Consider the following 24,305-nt stretch of genomic DNA (forward strand, 5'->3'; position numbering starts at 1 on the left):
GAAAAAAATGTAGAAATTGTGACATACATTTGCATTTATTCTACATTATAGTATCGTTTTGTACAGGACTTTTTCAGCATTGAATTAGACTTAAGCAAAGTTGCTTAATGAAATTTTTGAATGTGGATAGATTGATAGTCAAAAAAACCATTGTTAATTAGTTATTTTTACTTTTCCTCAGGAGACTAAAAGAGGGGACGCAGCTGTGGATTCCACAAAGGTTACTGCTAAAAGTTTGGTTTCATGCTCATCTGTGCCACCTATAGAATCTGAACGCACAGAACCAATGGATACAGATAGTGATGCTACAAAGACCACAGACCCTGAGGTCCCCACAGCCAAAATAAAAGACAAAAAGCCTTCTTCCCCCAAACAAACCACTTCCGATAGTCCCTCTTCTTCTAGTCCTTCCTCATCTCGTCCAGCTTCCTCTTCTTGTACAGATCGAAAACAGACAGTGGAAATCAAAAAGGATGACATGAAAGATGAAGAGAAAGATGAAGCAGATGTGAAGAAAGAACCAATATATAAGACTAAGATGGAAGTGGAAGCAGATGTGAAGAAAGAACCAATATGTAAGACTAGGATGGAAGTGGACTCTGTGAAAGTGGAGCCTAAAAAGGAAAAAAGTGAAGTTCCACAAACCACAAAGCCATCTCGACCATCATCCACTCCACCATCAGATACAGGTATGAGGTAGTGAACTTTGCGTTAGAGAGCTACAAAATACAGAAATTCAAATGGACAATGAAATAAAAGCAATTCCAGGTGGTATTATGTATTTATTTCGAGTTTATAAAACATAGAAATGGTCATAATAGATGCTGTGCTGAACAGGAAGTACGTTTGACCTTTGAAAGGGTTTGGTTCTATAAAGATATCTGTTATTAGTGATATTGTAATAGAATTTTTTCTGACAAATCATCGTTTCTGATCTTGACAATACATATTTTTTGCGAAGTATCACCAGAAACATGACCTATTTTATGTTGTGCCACTGAGCTGTAGTTTCAGCTAAGAGTGCATCTTTGCTTTCTTGTCCTTTGTAAAATTCAGCTTAAACATAAATTGAACTTGTATCACTAAAAGTGACAAGCAGTCACACAGTCTGGTTTTGTAAAATGATGCAAAAATTTAGTCACTGACTAAAGAAACTGACAGAAATTATGTATTATGTAGAGCTGGACCCGAATATCAGAATATTCGGTCATGAAGGTGATATCTGAATATTTATTTTGAGATCCGAATATTCGGGTACTATATGGCAACTGTTGACTGTGGCAGCGCAATTTGGCCGACATTTATATTAAGCATAAAAGATTCACACTAATAAATGGCACATGCTACATACTCCACAGTAATCAGTGTTTATCTTTGTTTCTGAAACAGCGCAAGAAGAGAAGAGCTCAACCTCGGGACTTAAACGCACTTTATCGGAGGGTTATGATAAAGACGAACAAACTGTGACAAGAGAGGGGAAGAGGCCTAAAGTGGAGCGTGAGGAGCTAGAGGCCCAACTGGAACTTAAAATTACTGCAAAAGCTGGGAGTCACCATAAACTTGGACAGGTTTGTATTGAACTGTTTTCCTATAGTATAACTTAAAATTCTTCAGTCATTTCTTAACTTTTTGTCCCTTCACATGATATTCTCTCTCAGATTGTGCAAAAGCTAGTGGATGAACGGTTGAAGGTCTTGGAGCTGACAATTTTTGACAAGCATTTTCAAGAGTTGAAGGACAGAGTTGACAAAATTGATTGTGCCACTAAACACCAAACTGCCATTAACACACTCCAAGTAAGTACATTGTTATATGGAATATGTTTCTATACGGAGAAAGCATGCAGCATTGTAAGATGTTTTCCCCACAGGTAGAAAGGCCTTAATCTAAAGTCCACTTCCCACTTCTTCTAGGCCAAGATAGCCCGACTATCAAAAAAGTTTGGAGAGGCCAATCAGGCATCAGAGAACAAAAGGAAACAAGAGGTAAGATATGGTTTTTCTTATGTTTCTTGCTAAAATCTGTGCACCCGCTATGACAGTGACACCCCCCCCCTCCCAAAAAAAACAACAACTCTAAAACCCTGCTATTTGATTTGTCCAGGCTCTTGCTGCTGCTGCTGCTGCTGCTGCTGCTGCCACTGCTGCCAAGACTGCAACTGTTACAAACAACCCTCAAGCTCAGCGGTAAGTGTGTCCATGCCTAGAGCAACTTCTCATCTAGATCCCTGTCAGCCAAAGTTTATATGTTGAATGATGAATTTAGAAAATGAGGTTCCCAAGGCTTTCTTTTGGAAGGGATTTTTATCACTTCACTGCAAGCTCACATTTGTCAGACCATTTTATCATGTGACATAAATATTTTCAGCTTTCAAAATTCACAGCAACAGTGTATTTAAACATGTATCCCTGAATCATACAGCAGTCTGTGCACGATGATATTTTGTGTGAATATAATTTGGCTTTTGTATGAACGTGACAATACCGGACTGAAGCCAGTACAACACATGGAACCGTCCACTGCGTAAATAGTCGACATTGTCCCGGGTTGCTAACTGTAAATAGTAGAAACTGAATTCAAAACAAATGGACAGAATAAAAAGAATCTTTACATCCTCCAAATCGATACGTTTTGGGAAAACAAGATTCCATGTTCTTTCCTCGGTTTGTCAGGATCAACTTTTTGAAACTCTTAATTTCACTCCAAATATTTCTTATGGCGTGTTTGGAATAAACAAACACTCGCCCCAGTCTGTGTTTTGCACCTGCAAAGTAAACCCACGTGGGTCCAGGTCCTGAGTCTTGTGACGTTCTACAATGTGAAGCCTGAGCGTTTCTTCAGGCAGTGCAGAGTGTAGTTAAAACTGCACCTCTCCTCCCAACAGCGTGCTCCGTCGGCAGACAGTAGAGCCGCAGCCTGAGGTGCCCAGAGAGGGAGTGGCGCCCTCTGTTGGTAAGACTCCTGCACTGTCTGTCAAGATGGAGAAGGAAGAAGAGGAAATGGAGGGCGAAGACGAGACGGATATGTCTCGCCATATTGCCATGGCAAGAAAGCTGGCAGAATACAGTGAAGGAAAATGCAGAGCAGACATTAAACTGCGCACGATTTCATCCCACTTGGAGAATGTCCTCTACCACAACTGCAAGAGAAGCTCAGGAAATCCCAGGCCTGACCGCTACGCCTCTTACGTTTTCCGTTACTTAGTGCCATATGACACCTACTGTGACTGGGTTGCAAAGGTGAACTATGTTGGATTACTGGGCAAGGAGGCACTGCCCACAAATTTGAGAAGGACTATGAGGATGTACATTGAACGTCGATTCCCTGTGCTGTCTTGTGATCGTTGGAGAGAGATCCGTGACGTAATCAATGAAATACTGCGAGTAAAGAGAAGACCGGAATTTTTTCGAGAATACGATGAGAGAACTGCTGTGTCATTTTGACACTCTTATGATGGCGCAACAGAAGCATACTGGGACAATTGTCATTATACGTGATAGAAAATATCAAAGCATTTTGTCTAAATACCACTCAATCACTTAGATCCTTGTCAGTGTTCATAAAACATTAATATAATGTTAAAAAAAGGATATTAATCCCTGGTGACTTGTACGCTAAAGCTGTGGAACTGGCACCACACTTGAAAACAATGAACTACAATTAAATACTGATGAATGCTTTAATGAAAACTCGGACATGCACTTTAAAAATGAGTTGAAGTTTTGCCGCAAGATGTTCAAAGATGACTGTATGAAATGGAATAAAATGAAATGTCAGCACCTTACTACATTCAGTCGTCATCCTGTCACGGACATAAACAGCTTCAAGTTTCAACAACTCTAAGTATAAGCAATCTTTCTAAACAGGCCACTCCGGACTTCCATGGAGATAAAGCAGACTCCAACAACTGTTTCTTCATCCATCACAGCTGGTGAGCATCACGGTTTTCTTTATGCTGGATGTTGTGTAGGTCCATTGTTTTAGATTGAATAACCAGTGACACGGTGGTTTGCAAGTGTTACCTCCCAACAACAAAATTGAGGGTTTTCAATTGTGGTCTTGCTTTTTTGCATGTGGAATTTGCATGTTTTTTGTGCATTGTGTTTAAATTAGTCCTTTCACAGAGCAAAAGAATGTTTTCAAAGACCAAAACCAACAATTAATTCATCTTATTAACAAGAATAGTCTATTCTAGAGGAAATGTGCCTTCACCAACATTAGCAACAGACTATCTTGCGAGCACTAATATTCACTTGCCAACCAAATCTGTGGTAGCTCCTCAATGAGATTATGAAATTTCGTATGGTCAACTGCCATAGGGAATTGTTTTGACTTTTGCGTGCATGTTTGTGACACTTTTTTTTTTTTTTTTATTCAGTTTGAATGAATGGCTTGGAACTGAGTACCAAAACTGGTTGATGAAATCTGAAACAATTCAGTGGTGGCCTAATGCATTGTTGGTTTTGTTCTGGGAGCTATTGACATGAACAGAAACACAGAAAATCACCAAACCTTTCCTTTTGTGTTTTTCTGTAGGCATGTGGAAGGGTGTGATTGAATTTGTCTGCATGTTAATGGTGCAATGTGTGTTTACATGTGTTTTCCTTATTGCATGCTGGAAAAGGTTTTAACGTCCATAACCCTTACTAGCAATAAACAATAAGTGGTATAAAGACTTTGACTGAGTGATTGACTAAGTGACTAAAGGTGCACAGAATGCAGGTTATTTGAAAATCTCATTGGCTTGTCCTGTCCCGTTCTAAGACCTGTTTTCTTTTTCCTCTAGCAATTTCAGCCCCAACAGCTTTGCCAGCTCCCACTGCAGCTCCAGCTCCAGCTCCAGCTCCAGTCCCTGCCCCTGCCCCTGCCCCCACCCCCGCCCCAGCTTCAACTTCCACCTCCACTGCAATGGTTTCACAAACCCCCATTCTCCAGCTGATCACCTCCACCTCTAATGCTGCCTCCACCTTGGCAACTGGCATCACCACTCAAAGTCCAACAGGCACTCTGTTGCTGAAGACGGCTCCTGGGAGTGGCATGATGGCTACAGGCCAGCCGCTCCTCATCCAGCTGCCTTTATCAGTGAATGGTCAGGCAGGAACGCTGGTCAACATCCCTGTGTCCTCTTTGTCTGCAGCCAGCTCACTGAACAAGGCCAAAACCACAGCTTCTACTACTACCTTTATACTTAAGCCTGCTTCTGCCACTACCACAGCACCAGTGTCTGCCTCAGCTGCTGCAACTGTCCCAGCCCTGCAGGCCTCCACTGGTCAGATGTCTTCTACCCAGATCTCTCTTGCTCGTGCTGTATACCAAGGAGGCACCGGGGGAATAACTACACCAAATGCTGGGGTTTCTGTGACCACGGCCAGGACACCGGCTCAGTCTGTCTCTGTAGTCGGAGCTTTGTCTTCAGCCTCATCACCAGCAACTTCTGGGCCAGCAGCAACAGGTTCCACTGCTCCAGGACCCCCACAAGGGACATCATTGACATCAAAGACAGGTGGGGGTGACAAAAGTACAGTGAGGCTTTTTAAGGCAAAAGCTGCTGACTTTTTCTTTTCTTAATTGTATGTCTACATCAATACTTTCCTGCTTTTTGCAGACAATCAAGCTAACAGAACCACTCCATCCAAAGCAGCTACGCCAGTAGCACGACCCAAAGGCTCCGTCATCGATCTTACTGAGGACGATGATGATGTGCAGGGTAGGATTGGGCTGCAATTCTTTCTGTTACCCATACTTTAAATTAGATATTTATTGAATGGTAAATGGTACACATTTTCATAGTCCTATAAAATGTGTTTCTCATTCACACTCCAATTGTGATGTTATGATTTATTCTTTCTACAAACTGTGTTTGACAACGGCCTTTAACCTAATCATGCTGTACTGTATGTTCTTCAGTAACCGGAGTGAAGAGTGCCACGGTTACAACTCCTTCCCCTACCGTCCGTTCTAACACAGTTGTGAGCATTCCCAACAGTAAGACCATCAAATTATATTGAGGGCAAGATCTGGTATTTTTGTGCATGCTTTTGATATTGTGACAAATACATCAGTCAGTGTTCAACACTTCACACTGGCTATTTTGCACTTAAAAAGTATCTGATTCTGAACTTTAGACATACATAACTAATAAGCATTTATTGAGTGTTTTACATCTAAATTATACATGTGCTGTAACTTTTGTGTCCTCTGTCCGCAGGTGCAGGAGCAAGGTCATCTCCACTCAGCAATCAGAACTCGTCCAGCAATCCTCAATTGACAGTACATCACCGCCCCCCACTGGTGAGCACTTCCAACTGAATTTTACATATTTTACATACATGTTAGTTCTGTAATTCTATATCCTGTCTTTTAAGTCTTTTGAAACATGTTGATCTCATGCTGGCTGGCAGCCACAGGTTCTTAGTGTTTTTCAAAAGAGCAACTCATGACACCAGTTTCACCTATGCAGGACTCTCCAATGAAATCCCGCATGGTAACCACTACTACACCAGCCCGAAGCTCCAGCGTGACACTTCCTCCTCTTCCTGTTGCTCCCGTGCCACCACGTTTACCCCCCGAGGCCGAACGAACCTCACCTCCTCAACAACCTCAGCTGAAGCTGATGCAGAGTCAGACTGGTATAGTGCTGTCCTGGTGTGTGGCAGAAACTGATCAGACCTGCGCATCTGTAGAAAGCTATCACCTTTATGCCTTCCATCAAGACAACGCTAGCAGCAATGCAGCTCAGCAGCACTGGAAGAAGATTGGGGAGGTGAAGGCCCTTCCTCTACCTATGGCCTGTACACTGACCCAGTTCCAGACTGGCTCCACGTACCATTTTGCTGTTCGAGCCAAAGACATCTATGGGCGCTTCGGCTCCTTCTGTGAACCTCAGTGCACAAATGTCATCAGTTCCAGCTCTAGCTGAACTATTTAGGAAAAGAGACAATTTTTTTTGTATTTTTTTATTGCCTTTGGACGTTTATGGACTTCATTTTGTTGTTTCTTTTGTTGTTGTTAGGAACTCGGATATTGTGCTCTGAATACATACAGTATCTGTAAATATCTCTCCACGTAACAACTGGACTACTGACTGACTTGGAAAACTGAAGTGGCATACAGTTGTTTTTGTCTGGTTCATTGTAATGTACTTTTTGTGACTTAAGCTGTTGTGTATATAATTGAATTACTTTGCCTCTCTACCAAGTCAGATATTTAAGTTGTTCTCTCCTGTTACTGAGACCCTGATCTTTTTTTTTCTTTACTTAAGGATAAGTAACAGGATTCATGTAAACACAATTGCACAGAAATGTATAAACGTGGTAGAAACTGAATGATAACTTTTGTAAGTTTTGTCTGGCAACCAGACTTTGACAAGCATAATAAAAGGTTTTATTAAATCTAGGCTTTCCAAGTTTGTGACCCATTAGATATTCTGCTGTTTGGTATGTACAATATTAATCTACCACATGTAAACCAACAGTGCCCCACAGAGATGGTGGCATTTTGGGATCTTGATACAGACATATCTGTGATAATTAAGTTTCTTGTTTTACCAGGTGAAATAGACATACATTAGTTTCCACAGAAGGACTGAAGGCCTTTGTTATCTTTTATAGTGTTCCAGAAATCTCACTTTCACAGCTCCATATCTGGCAGCCAGACATGAACCTCCAAACTACAACATTAGTCATTAATTGTTCAACTCATCCTCCATTTGTCCCACACAGACAAAAGACACTGTCGCTGCTTCAACAGTTGTTCAACTGATGTTGAAAATGTGAAATTGCATAGAAACATGATAGCATCACTGAAACCAAAAGGGCTGTGCATCATCTCGTATGGTAAATGTGCACATTATACCATGTTAGATGATACAGTCCTTTGAAAACTAACAGGAAGCTTTTAGTTTTCAAAGTGGTGCTCATCACAAAATTAGTAGGTGCCTTTGGCGGAAGAGCTGGAGCATTGTGTCCAAAATTAAATCTTTGGGTTTGTTTACCTAAACTAATCAGGAGAAATGCCATGATGCATGAGAAACAGGTGGCACCACTCTGAGATCTAGAAAGTTAGCACCTGCTCAGGATTTGGGCTAGTAAAACAAGCCACATCCCCATCAAAACAGAGGGAAAATCTAGATATCAGAGTACATAGGTCTGGATTTCTTTCAAAATAAGATTAGACAAACTGTTTTTTAAAGGATAGTAAGATTGTTGTATAGTGAAGGAAACTGGAAAGAGATTGCACACAGAATTGAGAAAACAGGTTGCCCCGAAGAACCAAGAGAGGCAGACCGAGGATGAGGCTCAGAAAATCCAAGAGAAACAGATATTAAAACAGTTCTGACAAAAGCTAATCCAGACATTGGCAGTAGCCCAGCTACAGGATCTAACAAACAGACAAGCTCGGGTTCTAAGTGCACAGTTTGAGGGACAGAACAGTCAATGCCAAGTTTGGATATAGAAATTCAAGCAGAAACTGGCTCAGACTGAGACAGATGCATGCACTGGCTGAGAATCAGGCCCTGGCTGGAAAGTGGCCCCAAGCTCTGACAAAGAGGTATGCATAGATCCTGACAGAAAGATGAGAACAGGTTCGAGGACAGGAAAGGAGTCTGACGGACATATTTACATACATATATATTTAGGGTCAGACAGAGAAAAAAAGTAGATACTGGCTCAGGGACAGTCTCTTTCAGCGTAGCATGCCCTGACAGGAACAGTGGCCGTCTCAGACAGATAGGGCAGCAGGCCCAGAGGAAGGTACAGGGGCACTGATCCCAAAGCAATCTGGCTGTTGGAGACCAGGGGAACTGAGCAGGTAGGTAGCAGAGATGTTCACTTCCAGTTAACTTAAGTTTACTATAAGGTAGACCGATCTGACTGCAAATGAGCAGAGTCAACAGTGAGGCAAAGGAAGGACGCTATTGAGACAACTACAAGACGCTGGTTTTCTGGTCTGTGAAGTAACTTATTGATCCCACCAGAAGATGTTGCCTGCTGAATGGAGTTCAGAAGCCTAGGAAAGGCCCCAGGAAATCAATTCAGTAAGAAACCAGACAAGTGACCTCCTAGCTCCCAAAAACCAAGCAGTGTAGAAGACAGGAAGAGAATTAGTGGACACACTGGGCCAGTTGATCCACTGCTGTGGACATTCCCAGACACAAGAAGCTACAGCCATGGCCATAAGTTTGGACACAAGTACCATGACGCTTGTGAATCTTAGAAAATACCACAAAATTGTCACTTACAATACAATACACAACTCCTGAGAATGATATTAAGTTTCATATTTAAAAAAAACATCAAAAGAGTTTGGTGTCATTTTGTTACTCTTACCAAATTCGGTTGTGAAAGTACTGCATTTTTTTTGTTATTTTCTTCTAATATCATGTTTTGGGAACAAAGTTGTTCCAATTGTTGGAATTTATTGATAATATTATATCCCTTGTTGATTTGTTGACTAATTAAACTGGTGCTGTCAAAAAATATTAGTTATGTTCTGTCATAGACATCAAAACAGACATAGTAAGTCGTGCTGTGTCCAAACTTATGGCCAAGGCTGTAAGCTTTTAATGGGTTTCCAAGCAAGACTGTACCGGCCAGGGCTGGACCTTCCAGCTGCATCAGCCATATTATTGGGAAGACATCAGAACTAACTCCTTTCAGGGTGACTGGCACCAGCACGACTGGAAACACTCAATAGGCCCCAGCTTAGCAATGCAATGTAGGAGAATTATCAATCATCTACTTGAGTTATGCCATTAGCCCGTGATTATATGTTGTGAACTCTCAGGGATAGAGCAAGACGCAGCTGTCAGATGACCTAGTCTAGTTGAGTTTGGGGGTTAAGGAGGCAAGTGAAAGGGCCTGAAAGACACAGATATGTATTGAGAATAAACTGTTTAGTTGAGACCTCATCCTCTCCTAAGTTTTTAAAGGGAGAGGTGGAACCCAAGTGGGTCATATGAAAGACTCAAATCTCTGTCTGTGCCCCCAGTGGAAGCACCTTAAGGACTTGCTGGTGGTCACTAACAAGAATAAAAAAAAGCACCAGCTGAGGCCTTTTGTGCAGTGTGTGAAGTACACTGTGGCTTTGAAACCACAAATCCATTTTTGAAGCACTTGACTGGGCTCTTATTGAGCACCATTCCTTTCAATGAGAACATGACTAATAAAAATAAGAAAATAGTTGAAAAATACCTGTGATCTTCAGCTCCAGTGGTGACTGTAGTACACTTTGCTGCTCATAGAGAGAGAGAGACCATTCTTGCTAATCCACAAGTGGGAGAAGCCCAAATCTGTTTTCCTGAGTGCTACAGTTCATAGATTAGTTAATTAGATTTTTTAACAGGCAAGGAGGTAAACAAATAGCATGCCTGCTGATAACTTTATTAAAGTGAACTCACGGTGAGTTACGTTTTCCATGAATCATACATCAACACTACCCTAATGTTATGCCTGATCCATGAAAACAAAGACACAGAAAACAGAAATGCATGGCAACAATTGGATATCATCAATATTTTAGAGATCTTGTACAATTTTACAAATCATGTTTTCAGTGGAGCTCATGTCTTCCAGAGCGAGAAAAGCTCCCCCTGCTGTTCACAACCTGCTTTTGGACTTGCTTGGATCAAGGATTGCCTGAAGTATGGAGGTGTTCTAAAGTCAGAAGGGATGCAGTCTTTGTCGCTGTGAAACCTGTCGAATGACTCTGGAATTGCTGATATTTACTGTACATACTGGGGAATAGTTGGAAGGCTCTATGGAAGTAGATATGCCTCTTTGGCAGATGTTGCTAATGTTGCGCACAAAACTCTGTAGTAGCAAGGCAACATATATTTGCCTTGTTAAAGGATCTTGAGAGTAAAGGGCTGCTCTGGTTCTTCAAAGCCATGTGGAGACGAGAAATGGTGTGTATAGTGTACTCTTAATTATTATGGTCTATATCACATTTCTTGCCCTCTTCACAGAAGCTTATGCCACAATTTGCAATGCAGATTCTGCTCTGTTCATTGAACCATGAAGCAGCTTTTGATTGGATTCTTCCCTGGATGCCTCAAGAAAAACTGGACACTACATTACAAGATGGTTTCTTATTCACTTGATTTGCTCAGTGATGCATGTGCTAAAAATACCTCTTGGATGCTTGTATAATTTGGGCTGTATAGAGTAAGTGCAATATGCCTCAGACATATTAGACAGACCTAGCCAGAGCCCTCAAAGGTTCTTTTTCAAATTCGTTCGATCTGGTAAACCTAAAGGCATTATAGATGGAGTATGGTCACCGGGCTCATAAGCCAAAGCAACTTCCTGGTTTAACTATGATATGATTTATATATATTGTTTTCTGATATATTGATTATATTGATACTCCATACATGATTTATAACTTATATATATATAACTTTTATCTATTATATATATATATATATATATATATATATATATATATATATATATGTGTGTGAATGATGTTGATACTCCATCTATGATTTATATATATTCATTTTCTCTGATATATAACTTCTATCTATTGTTTTATATAGAAATATGTGTTCATTAGTCAGTATTTTGTTTATATATGTATATATAGCATAATCATATATTGTCTCTTCAAATTATTAAAATAATTGACTTTACTGCCATTATCTGCTTCTCTAACACATACTAGTGTGTGTTTACAGTGTTTGCAAAATACCTGTCTACAGTCGAGCTTAATATCAGAATATTCTATTACCTATTATTATTATTATCTATTATTCCCGCTATGAATATTAAAATACGCCGAACCATTTGTCCTGTATCATAGCTACATGTATGAAAAAAATAAAAAATAAAAAACGCGTGAAAATCAGTTTAATATTCAGAGTTAAGATGGATTAAATGCGCTGTCAAACAGCGCTGAGTGGAGCGGCTGACCGGACCAAGATGGCGGCCCCACCGCTCATCAGCCCTAACAGGAAGTAGCGGTCGATGCGGCGTCTACTCTTTATTATGTCGATGGTGTTGATCCTCTACCGAAAACTGACAGCTACAGCTGCGTGTGTGGAGCAAGCAGGCATAGCAAGCTGTGTCTGTGGTGACAGCAAAAGTTTGTGTTTGTGCAGTTTCTTGTAACTGAATAATTGTGACCAAAGAAATGTTTGTAGTGATAACCAGGCCTGACGTTTAGGATTAGATGCAATTTTTTGAAAAAATCAACAACTTTTTGACTATTATTGGTTTGAGTAATTTTTTGAGAAGAAAAGGTCAAAATTCTCCCATTACAGCTTTTTAAAATAGAAAATGCTGTAGTTCCTTTAGTTGTTTATGACAGTAAACTGAATCGCATTGGGTTGTGGACTACACAGATATGAGGACGTCATCTTGAGATTTGAGAAAGTCTAATTATAATTTTTCTCAATGTTCTGAGATTTTACAAACCAAAGGACTGATAAATTGATCCAAAAACAGTAATGACTGAAATCAAGTCACTTTGATGCACTGCCAACCTTTCAGTCACAATGTATCTGCTACAGTCACTTTCTGGCAAGTGGAAACTAGCATTAAATGAGTTGAACTGGTCCTTTAAAGCTATTTCAACTGGTAAAAAAAATATTGAATTGGTTCATGCACAACAGAGGAGGTAAACTTATGCAGAGACATGAGGATGATTGCTTCTGTGTACTAAGATCAGTTTTTGACACAACGGTAATTGTCCATGAAGCTAAAATCACATTTCGGTCATTAGAGTTTACCTGTCAAGTCTACATGCACCTCCTAAACATGGAGAAGGTCTATAATTGTTTATTTAAGTGTTTTGCATGCACGTTTTAATTCTCCTCTATCCTGCTCAGCCTTGGATACAGTGGACCACAACACCTTGATCAACTCTGTGAAGAATATTGGCATTAGTGAAGTGGCTTTGGATTGGTTCATGTTCTACCAGTCAAACAGGTATTGTAATTCTCTGTTATGCTTTGAGATTCCTCCTCCTCTTCCGGGGTCCCCTTGGGTTCAATTTTGGATCTCCTTCTGTTTACTACATACATGCTACCCTAAGGCATATATGTAAACAGGATACCAATTTTTGTTACTATGGATTTTTGTGGCTCTCTTATTATGACATTAGGTAATGCTTGTAAACAGGCCACAACCAAGATGTTATTTTTGACTCTGGGTTGTCTTTTAATGTTTAAGTGACCAAAATGGTGCAGTCAGCTAATCAAGCTGTGGCCATTCCTCTCTTCTGTACACTTAGAAAAGGTCATCCATGCTTTCTTTTCCTCCAGACTTTACTATTGTAATGTTTCTTCATACTGGCATTAGCAAGCTGAACATTAAAAGACTGCAGTTAATTCAAAATGCTTCTGCCAGGCCTTTAACAGGCTAAGGAAAAGTGACCATATTGCCCTAAACCAAGCTGCCTTTCACTGATTACTGGTGAATTTTAGAATGGATTTTAAGATCTTAATGTTTTTAAAGCCTTTAATGTTGAGATTCCTTTTTATATCTGTGATGTGCTGCCTGCTTGAGATCCCATGGCAATGTGCTGTTAACAGTTCCATAGTCGGTTCTGTTATTTCAATCTTTTCTTATGACAAACTTTTACTCTATGGCTTATTCTTGACTATTGGTCTAATTATTTGATTTATTTAGCCTTGAGATAGTTTCTGTTTTGGATCTTATTTACTTGGAATATATATTTTTTGTAAAGCACTTTATAACTTAGCTTTTGAAAGGTGCTGTTGTTATATATGATTGGGAGTACTGTATGGCAGAGGAAGAAGTTACACATTTCTTGACTGATTCAAAAGGTTTGCAGGTTAATATTATTCACTTTTTTCTAAAGTAAGCATTTGTACCACTATTCACGTTTACTTAAGAACCTGAACTGAGAGTCGCATCAGCATTAGGCTGGACTGTTGCATGGATTGTGGTGGTCTTCAGTTCAGTACTTTGCAGTGTAATCACATTAATACGATAATATCCATCCATCCATCATTTACATGTCACTTAATCCTTGTTAGGGTCGCTGGGGGGCTGGAGTCTGTCCCAGGTGACTTAAGGCGAAGGCTGGGGACAACCTGGGCAGGTTGCTAGTAATTAAAAGCAGGGCTACACATAGAGATAAACAACAAATACACTCACATTAACCTCAGCTTGTCTTTAGTAGGAAGCTGGAGAACCCCATGCACAGGGAGGACATGCAAACTCCATGTAGAAAAATCCCAGGCCCAGGCTAGGATGTGAGCAGGTATCTTCTAGCTGTGAGGTGGTTAGAGATCAGTGTCCATTTTGCTTCAAAAAGATTAAACTGGGCACCAATTTAATGCTCACAACTGAGCTGCAGTACTCTCAGTCACCACAGAGGGGCAGCCTGCAGTCTACTTCAGATTTCTGCTTTGACATAATAATAATAATAATAATAATAATAATAATAATAATAATAATAATAATAATAACTAGACGAGCCCTCAGTAGATGGCAGAACCACACCATCTACTGGCGAGTTTCAGTAGATGGCATTAAATACTTGCATATGACTCTGTATCAATTTTGATCATCCTATGTATATCCCTTCCTACTTGATCTGCTGACCTGTAACTCAACACCTGAGCAGGGGACCTTAGACTGATCTTCAGTGCCAAGTTTGATTATCCTGTCTTCAGCACTTGCAGAGATATCGGACCGGACATAGCCACATACATACATACATACCCACATACATACTTACCCAGCCAGCCAGATATCGCACGTTCGTCAGGCATGGTTAATAATAATAATAATAATAATAATAATATGTTTGTTCACTTCATCACATTCCATTATTATATTAAAATAACTTTTAAAAAATGAATTAACTGATTTAGCTTTAACCCAAATGATGAGAAATTGTCACCACTCAGAATCTTTTTGTGCACAGCTGGCTAAATGAAATCCCCTTTAACCAACACAATAGAAGTGACATTTTAAAATTAAATTAGGTTACAAAAGAAGATTGTTTGCATGCTGCATTTACATTTTTTTTAGTGTATATGTAAAAGTCCTGCGCTCCAGTCCTAAAATTAGAATAATTGTAATATTTTTTTGTGAATTGGACTACCAGTTGGACAATACAAAATAAAAAAGGAACACGTCACTTTGTGTTCTTGGACTAAATGAATTGATCAAACAAGGAAAATGTATATTAAAACAATCAGTTGCAGACCTTTGGAGAAGTATATCGTGACCAGCTACAGATGTACATACTGTTATACTGATTAAGGCATCAATAAGAATAAGAACAATGTATAATAAGTGATAAAGTAAAACAGTACAGCAAAGTCACAGGAGAATTAGTATAGATAGATAAATAGATAAGGTCAAGTAAATTCAGGTGTTTTACTTGACCTTGAATACTTCCACTCTCTCCCTCCTCTGCCAAGCGACTAATCTCCAATTAAACCTCATACTTTTTACTCTAAACTCTGAGCGTGATTTAACAACAGGGGGAGCCATTGCTTTCTTTAGTGAAGCACATTTCTTGACAATTGTTGCAGCAGCCCATCTTTACTGTAGCATCTTTCTAATTCACAACCCTACAGAGGGACCCACCTCTTTCTCTCTCTCTCTCTCTCTCTCTCTCTCTCTCTCTCTCTCTCTCTCTGCCTCTCTCTCTCTCTCTGTCTCTCTGCCTTGCTCTAGAGGAGGGGGAGGAGAGCTAGTGAGTGCAGTTTGAGTTGTGCTTTGCGCTCAACGGCAGCCAGAGGTGTGTTTCGGCTCCACACTCTGTATCTCTGCGTAGCAGAACCCCAGCATGCAGCCAGCCTGAGTACCATGTCAGCTGTGTTGGCAAAGGGTTACAGCTCATCTGAAAGGAAGGTGGCATCTTGCTTTGAGGAGGACAGAAGATAAAAGAAGACTGACCAGTTGCAGAGAGAGGGGGGATATAACTGAAAGCCCCCCTCGCCTCACTAAACAGAGCAAAAACGGAAGGCTTTGGAGTATTCAATTTTTTCTTTCGTTTTATATTTTTCTTATTCCTCATCGCGGTGCTGGGAGGTGCTTCATCTTTTCATATAGTCTCTCTCTCCGTCATTTGCCTCCTCATTTATTTCTCCATCTACCTGGTGTATAATTTCTTATATTTATGAGTGAGAGAAAGGAGAAAGGAGGGAGGAGTTTTGTTTTAATTTTTGTCCTTTCTTTCCTCCTCTCCACTCTTCCTTCCCTTTTGCCAAACCATATCATTCCTGTCAGTCCCTCCTTGTCATCTCATGTCTAAATGCTGCTTTCAGTTCATCATCCCCCATCCTACGCCTCTTTATGTCTCTAAAGTCTAATGTTATATGAACTTGGATGAATTTTCTTCAAAGACAACTAAAAAAACTCCTCATGAATGACTCTTTTTTCCCCTTTTCCTTCTCTTTTGGTCCCTCCACACCCATTTTCTTTGCATCACACTCTTGCGGGATTCTTTAATGTTACTCTAGGTAGGTTAACTATTGTTTAGTGTCTGTCTATCTGTCTGTCTGTGTGTATTTGTGTGTGCTTTACGTATACATAAAACACACATTAACACACACATGCACTCGCACACTAAACTATGCCTAAAAGAAGAGTGTTCAGTGAGTTGATATTGGTCTGGTCTCACACCGTTTTCTCTTCCTTCTCCTCATCCGTCCTTCTCATCACAGCCAAGTGTGCCCATTTTTAATTGTTGTCTTTGAGAAACCTTTTATCTGTCCACGTCGTGTCCCCCTTTTTCATTCAATAAAGACATCAATTTGTTTTGCAACTTGTTGTAAAAAAAAATTAAGCTTCATCCTGAGAGAGATTGAGATCAATTTCCAGTCACACTGCTGTCATTCTTAGTTATCATTTTGGCAAAAAAAAATTGGCAAAGTTGGGGATTTTTGCTCTAAAGTGAATGATATTCTCTTCATATTATTTACTGAGCTGCATTCAGAGTTTGGAGTTAATGGCCATCTCAAGTCATTGACAGTGTATCCCATTTCATGCTTGATTTGTGCTTACTTTCATTCTGCCAGTCCATCAGCAGCCATTAGTTCTTTTACTGCCTCCATCCCACACACACAAACACGCTCAAGCACAGACATTTCTCAGAATTGAATCCTCCTGCTCCTGCATGTTTTCTCCCCTTTCTCACCCACTTCCAGCCATTTTCTTATCCCTGAAGCTTTTTCCCCTCCGTCCACTTGTCTTCATCCTCATCCTCTAACAGGCAAGAGAGACCGGTTGCCATTAGTCAGATGTTGATCGGCGGATTAAGCGGGTAATGCCTCGCTGTGCCTCTGAGGTGTAATGGACAGCATGTGCAGGTTGTAGATAGAGACAGACTGATAGACAGATAAAAACAGATAGAACTCAGCATCCCATTTCATTGCTACCTTCTTCCCTTTCACCCTGTCACATATTCCTCCTCTCTTTCTGTTTTTTTGATGATCGTCTCTACGTCTCACTGCCACACCTTTTTGAGACCGCAGTTTTAAAGCAATACCACTGCTTGTCTGTTCTTAATTAGCCCATATATATATATATACACGGGGACATTGTGCCTGAAATTGCCTGTCTGCTCAACTGTAAGGTGAAAAATTATTCCCAGTAGCATAGGCCCACACCAGCTACTTTAGTCTCCACGCCCACCTCCTTCTTATGGACCGATAAGGGGGCTTAACAAACCCCTTCTTTCTTGATTGTTCTGAGAGTGGGATGCCGTCATGAAGGAATATGAAGGACCACTCGTTTTGCTCTGTCTTTGCTTTTGTGTCTCAACTCTGCTCCTCTGTAAAACATCTCCACTACAGTCTATAAATTATGTGTTACAGAAAAGAGTTAATTAGGTGAGTAGTGAATTAATCTGGCACTCACTTCTTCTTCGCAAGTGAGTGTATGCACATGCATGAACAGAACGTATGTGTGTGTGTGTGTGTGTGTGTGTGTGTGTGTGTGTGTGTGTGTGTGTGTGTGTGTGTGTGTGTGTGTGTGTGTGTGTGTGTGTCGCTGACTGTGTGCGTGCAAGAGTCCAGCTGATGGAGCGCGAGCACGCATGTGTTTTGTGTGTAGGTGTACATTTGAATGTCTGCATGACGCTGACGGAAATGTGTTCTGCATGAACTTTCATCAGCAGGTTTTCCGTGAAGCGTTTGTTTTTTTATTGTCTATATATATATATATATATATATGTGTATTTTTTTTCCCCGCCGCATTTGCTTGTACGGGTAAACCTTTTCTTCACTCTGCTGTGACTAATTGGTTGTTTATCAGGCCATGCCTTTGATCTTTACCCATTTCTTTGTATATTTACTATTGTATCTCTATGAATTTCACACTTCTTTTTGTGATTACGAGCATAAGGGATGCTTCACTCAAGCACTGTGTCTAATTTATGGTTAAAAAAAAAACCTGTCTGAAATACTGTTAATTTGGTCCAGTCTCTTTGCATACGCTTATATCAGTTGACTCAATTAGTCAAGTGAAGTGTGCAGGTGCATGCATCTACATCTATTCATTCTACTCCTCTTCTGCTGCTTATTGTGCATTGAGGTTTGTTAACCAGTGCCACGTTGATGTCCTCCTCCTTCTCCATTACATTTCTTCCTCTTGTCTCCTGCTCGCTGGATTTGCAACAGATCTTTGAAAAGAAATAAACCTCTGACTATCCAATCTGACTCACACACATGCTTTGCTGTATTAGACTCTTCAGTCTGACTTTAATCAGCACATTGCACAATATAGATGATATAATTGCCTGTATGTCTTAGAGGGCATCATATATTACCAAAGTATTCCAGTATGTTTGAGTGTGTTTGCAAACCTCATTAACAATGCATTATTGTCTTAAAGCTGATTAAGACCCATTTGACATTTGACAGAAATAGGAACAAAGTCAATTCATTCAGCACAAAAATCTTTAAAAATATGCCAATTATCGTGGCATCTTTCTCTTAAATATTCTCCATTAACAGAGCAAAGGACACCTTTCTCCAAAAGTTTCAAGTGCACTTAGGTGAACGTCTCCAAGCCCAAACAGTTTAAATGATTTAGGACAAGAATAGAGTGATGTTGCCACGCTGCGAGCACACAGGAGGTTAAGTACAAGGACTTAAAAGGGCGAGCTGACCTCTTGGGTTTCTGTCTAATGAAGGATTTATGTTCCGAAGAAGTCAATAACGCTACGTTAGTGTTGGTGAGCTCTTTAAAGTGATTTCCGACAGTTTATTTCTAATGCAACAATCACTGTAGCCATGTAGAAGTTCATGAGGCGTCATTTCTGTGACTGTTAAAAAAATAAATAAAGTAAAATGCATGTAAAAACACTGATCAAGAAAAGATTGCTGTTGGTTTGTAGCAACTCAACAGATAAATAAGCCGTGTTCAGTTGTTTTATGCAAACGCTTTATTTAGGGATATACTGTATTATGCTGCATGAGTCAAGCTATCTGTGTCACGGTAATGCTACTATGAGAGTCAGAGATAATTAGACTTTGAAGGAGTCAGAGAGAGAGAGAGAGATGGATTTTTGTAAATAAAATTTGTTGAATGAATAATTCATTACACTGCCAGACAGGATTAAAATTCTACACATGCAGATATCCTCTGACAATTTTCCTTAGGCTAAACTGTGTATACATATGCGACTTCCTCCAAATACAGATAAAGACACACGTTCCTTGAAACAGACATGCCCCTGTGAGCACATACGTACAAAAACGAGACCTTGTTTGATCCATGAAAGACTTAAAAGATGAAAAATTTGATGGCACATAAACCACTAAAGCTTCAACACACAATTGTTGTCATTATTGATTAATCTTTTCATAATTTTCTTGATTAAATGATTGTTTGTCCTATAAAATGTCAGGAAATAGACACATCTATCACAGTATCCCAGAATAAAAAGTGACATTTGACAGTCTAAAATCTAATGCTATTCATCTGACTACCTTGAAAATTGCATGTGGAAGAAGGAACCAGAGATTTTATTTTTTATTTTTTGCATTTTTGCTTTAAAATCTTCCTCCTTCCTTCCTACCTCTGTTTGATTATGCAATCTATTGATACTTTGGCAACAGCCAATGTAGAGTGAATCAACACAAGTAACACTCATTTTTGAATTCTGGCGCAGAGTTTTCTTGTAAGCAAACAAAGGCAGGTGCGATCTCAAAACCTTTTAATCCAGGATACCTACGGATGCAGTTAATTTATTATTTCTTCACGAATCTGATGAATTATTTTATGCTTATTTTTTCAGTTAAGTCAAAAAAATACCGACTAGTTTGCTAACTGCTCCGAACCAAACAACAAAAACAACTTTTTGAAAACAAAGAGTTATCTGAATGCATCCATTGAGACACGCTATCTAAATAATTCTTAGACAGCTCATACACTGTGTCAAGAAAATCCACTAGCTCAACTTTTGACTGGTAGAATAAAGCACAATAATACTTCCTGAACCTGCTGCAGCTACATTGCACTCTGATAGCGCCTCTTAATTTTCCTAGATGAATGTTTCATGCCTCTAGCGGTGTCTGTTGTTATCCGTCTCCACTGTTTTAAAAAAGTAAGCTAAATAATGCAGCCGCATCCAAATAATCTTTCTGCTGTTGCAATTACAAGTCTTGCATATTTGTTTTAGCTTTTACACTGAACTGCTGTGTGACTATAATACCCAGCTGTTTTACACTCTACCAAAGTCCTCCCCTCTAATGGATTTTGGTGGAGAGATTTTGTTGAATTAGTCCGAAATCCTGAATCTTTCATCCTCACATTCGTGTTTATCAGCGAGGACAAGTATCCTTACACTACTACTGACTGATGCTGCTTGAGGCAGTAAAATAATGTCAGTTTTGGATGCTGATTGGCTCAATTTACGCAAATATACATGCAAATCTTCTGCTAGACTGAACTGCTGTCACATCTTGAAGATATCTTTAGACACAAACAACTAACAGCAAAACACAACAATAACTTACATTGTGTATATTACACACTATTGATGTTGCAAAAACAATCTAATATTTAAAAAAATTGTGTTTTTAGGTCCCCAGTATTTTCTACATTCATATTTACTATCAGTATTCACTAACTGCATCTCTTTATGCTTCCTCCTGGTGTGCAGACACATGATAAACCAAATAAGAACTCGCTCGTGTAAAATCGACTCCAAATCTAAATCTAGTGCCACTAGAAGTCAAAACCTCCAAGGGGGGGAACCTTGGAGTAGATCATTCCATGTGTGAAACCAAGTAAGAGGATTCGTTTAAAGGTTAAATCCTACAACAAAAACGCTCATGTGCCGCACAGTGTAATCAGCTACTGATGCAAGATAACCGATTATAGATAAAAATGAAGAGAAGTGGACCTAAAGTGCTCTTATGTTGTGATATAGATGTTTTTTCTAGTGCAAAAGCAAAGATGCAGTAACTAGAGAAGAATATCAGTTGTTGAAATACCTGAAAAAGGTGTTGCTATGAGGCAGAGATTATGTCTGTTTATTAAATTGCAACAAGTGGCCAAATGCTAGCAGACATTTTAAGTAATAGATGCCTTTACATAAATGCTAAGATGACGAATACTTATGGTCTTATGTCACATCCTTTGAATTTACATATCAGGATGTCACCCAGGAAGGCTCTGTGACCCATTTCATCTCAATGACACAGGATCAGGATGAAACACAAACACTGTGTGCATCTCCTATGAATATAAAAACTCAACAGCAGTCAGATTGCAGTGAAGGGGGGCATGTAGACACAGCATCTTTACTGAGTTAAGCTGTGACCTCAGAGGCAGTTGATTTGTGCACACAGTGGCATCCAGCCTTCACCAACAAACACTTCCATCCTCTGCCGTCCTCGGCCATCTCACTCTTCTTCTTCTCTTTTTCTGCCGTTCAGACTGAGAGGAGAAGATCGAAGAGCGGAGAGCAGGCAAGCCGATGATCATGACTGGCTAAATTAAGCAAAAGGCAGAGAGTGAAAGAAAGCCAAAGAAGAAGGAAGGAAGGAAGGGAGGAAAGAAGAAGATAAAGAAAAAGAAGAGGAGTGCGCACACACACACACACACACACACACTGCTGCTCATCTCCTCATCTCCACGGCAACGGTGTTCACACATTTGTAGACTTCTGGAAGGAGACCTCAGCGAAGCTGCACCACCAGCTTTGGAGGAGAAGGATAGACAGTCGGATGGAAAGAGGCGAATGAAAGATCGTCCCCTCACCACTCTCTGTTTGCCATCTTTCTGTTATCGAGGTCAACGCTGGCATTTTAAGTTGATGGTCAGTTTTTTAAGATTCTTCTAATATCTAAGTCAAAAGCATACTTCAACCAGTTTGGATCCGGTTAGTGGCACATCATATCCTCTTCTTGCTTTTACATCCTCAACCTTCCCGCTCCACCAGCACTGACACCGGCCCAGCTTCAGCCCCTCTACGCTCCTCTTCCAGCCCGAATTCGCCTCGTCCCTCAGACTGTTAGACCCTTTACTCCAGTCTTCTGCGCGTGACTTCATCTGCCTACCATCCCTTCATCCGAGGCTATGAGAGGAGGAGTTGAATCCCAGATCACTCCATCATGCCAGTTCTGAAGAGTAGAGAGGAGATCCGGGCTGGCAATGTTCAAGGTAGGCCGTGGATTTTACAAATTCACTTGCATGTATGCGTCCGTGAGCATTTCCTAAAACTTGCTTTCTACGTTGTGATTTGAATTTTTGCTGTCAAACTTCTTGTATCATCACTTGGGGCCACCACTGAGTCATTGTGCCAATCAATTTCATCTGTAAAATAGTGAAAAATGTCTTTCGCAGTTGCACCAGTTTCACGGTGACAACTTCAGGAGTCTTGTTTTATTCGAAGAAAAGTACAAAACCTCAAAAAATATGTTATTTCAAATGACACTAAACAGCCAAAAGCAGCAACTTCTGTCATTTGAGAAGCTGATAATTAACCTTCAAATCATTGTCGAATTATATTTTCCCCACAATTTCCAAATCATTTCAGCTCTGGGCTTATGTGTATCATAGCATCTAAAAATGCCCAGTGTTGACTCACCACTATAACCGTTACTGTGAGTGTTTTGTTTCCTCTTTTATGCATTAATTCAGCCCTAATTTAACCACATAAATCGTCCTCACCCATGATAATTTTGGGTCACGTAAACTACGAGACGAGGTGGAAGTAATGACTCCACAGATGTTTTGTGTTGGATATTAGGTAAAAATAACAGTTTTGTGTAATGTGTTGTGACTGTTGTGATCTGCTGCTTCTTGGAGTAATAGCTTCGAGGCATTGCTTTATAGTTTGTTTTGGTCAAATTAGGGAGTCATCGGGCTTCATTTTTCATAAAACAAGGAGCAGTTCACTGGGTTGTACTGTTCTATCACAGCAATCTCTCCATAATGTTGTTTTCTAATAATTGTACGCAGGCCTTTTAAACATGTGACTGATTTTAGTTGGAAACTTCTGTTCAAACTTAGTGTATCGCTTGTCGAGTAAGGCCCATTATGTGCGCGTAATCACTGTGTTTGTGAGGAGAAATCATGTGCCATGGCCATACTGGACTTGTTCTTTATTTTTTATTTTGAGGGAGCACAACAGAAGACGAGAGAAAAACATACAGAGTGCAATAGAAGAAAGGATAAATTCTTTCTGGTGGAGCCTTGTGAGGGAGCCCGGTGTTGAGATAAGGGATAACGAGGCACCGGCTTCAATAAGCTCATCAAAACGAGGAGTTGTGCTGCTTCACAAGGGAAAACAGGTCTAGACAATAGTAACCGTATAAAGCAACAGAGTGGGGAAGCTATTTTATTGCTGAGCTTGTGCTCCTTCTGGCAGCTGCTTAGGAGTTTGACTGATAAAAGGCATATTTAAAAGTTGGAGGGGCATGTAAAGATAATGGAAAGGCTTGCCTGAGAGGCATTGTGACAAAGAGAGAGGGGCTTTAAGAAAAATCTGCTCGAAGGGAGACTTTGCATGACATCTGGTTGCACAGAGTGCACTTTAAGACCAGTGGAAAGTGCATTTTGAAACAGAAAATGTGCAGAAATCCCTCATTCTGTCACAGCGTCCAGCTCCTGCCAATGGAGCCGCTCCAGGATTTGTCTCTTGGTGGCATCGTGGATTAGCTGCTTGGCCGGGTTGTTTCTTTTTTTTTTTCTTTTAGCTTTAGGTGAAGCTAGTTTATGCTCGCAAATCTGAACTAAGCTTTTTCCACATTTGCATCCATCGAACCACAGGATCTGATGTAACTATCTAATTATTATGCGTTCGTTGTCGAAGCGTGACTTCGAGGAGGTGTGACAGCTGGCGCGTCCCTCCTTCACAAC

At 40.1% G+C, this 24,305-nt stretch overlaps 2 protein-coding genes across 10 annotated transcripts in view; both read left to right on the forward strand.

Moving 5' to 3' along the window:
- atf7ip (activating transcription factor 7 interacting protein) overlaps positions 1–7,391 on the forward strand; it is a 36,532-nt gene extending 29,141 nt beyond the window's left edge. For all 3 annotated transcript variants that reach the window (XM_022190647.2, XM_022190646.2, XM_051945358.1), the window contains exons 4-14: positions 182–689; positions 1,390–1,568; positions 1,659–1,796; positions 1,914–1,985; positions 2,104–2,186; positions 3,867–3,931; positions 4,787–5,503; positions 5,606–5,707; positions 5,908–5,985; positions 6,209–6,291; positions 6,461–7,391. In XM_022190647.2, the coding sequence (XP_022046339.2) occupies positions 182–689; positions 1,390–1,568; positions 1,659–1,796; positions 1,914–1,985; positions 2,104–2,186; positions 3,867–3,931; positions 4,787–5,503; positions 5,606–5,707; positions 5,908–5,985; positions 6,209–6,291; positions 6,461–6,919 (2,484 nt within the window). In that variant the 3' untranslated portion in view covers positions 6,920–7,391. The remainder of the gene's footprint in view (positions 1–181; positions 690–1,389; positions 1,569–1,658; positions 1,797–1,913; positions 1,986–2,103; positions 2,187–3,866; positions 3,932–4,786; positions 5,504–5,605; positions 5,708–5,907; positions 5,986–6,208; positions 6,292–6,460) is intronic.
- Positions 7,392–15,657: 8,266 nt separating this feature from the next.
- The window catches only part of grin2bb (glutamate receptor, ionotropic, N-methyl D-aspartate 2B, genome duplicate b), a 116,106-nt gene continuing 107,458 nt past the window's right edge, over positions 15,658–24,305 (forward strand). For 3 of the 7 annotated variants that reach the window (XM_022190652.2, XM_022190653.2, XM_022190654.2), the window contains exons 1-3: positions 15,659–16,450; positions 21,878–22,260; positions 22,384–22,604. In XM_022190652.2, coding sequence (XP_022046344.1) covers positions 22,596–22,604 — 9 coding nt within the window. In that variant the 5' untranslated portion in view covers positions 15,659–16,450; positions 21,878–22,260; positions 22,384–22,595. Of the gene's footprint in view, positions 17,822–21,877; positions 22,261–22,383; positions 22,605–24,305 lie in introns of all 7 variants that reach the window. The other 4 variants (XM_022190651.2, XM_022190648.2, XM_051945143.1 and 1 more) reach the window with 4 other exon arrangements.

Source organism: Acanthochromis polyacanthus, chromosome 3, assembly GCF_021347895.1.
Source record: "Acanthochromis polyacanthus isolate Apoly-LR-REF ecotype Palm Island chromosome 3, KAUST_Apoly_ChrSc, whole genome shotgun sequence".
Taxonomy (NCBI): Eukaryota; Metazoa; Chordata; class Actinopteri; family Pomacentridae; genus Acanthochromis; species Acanthochromis polyacanthus.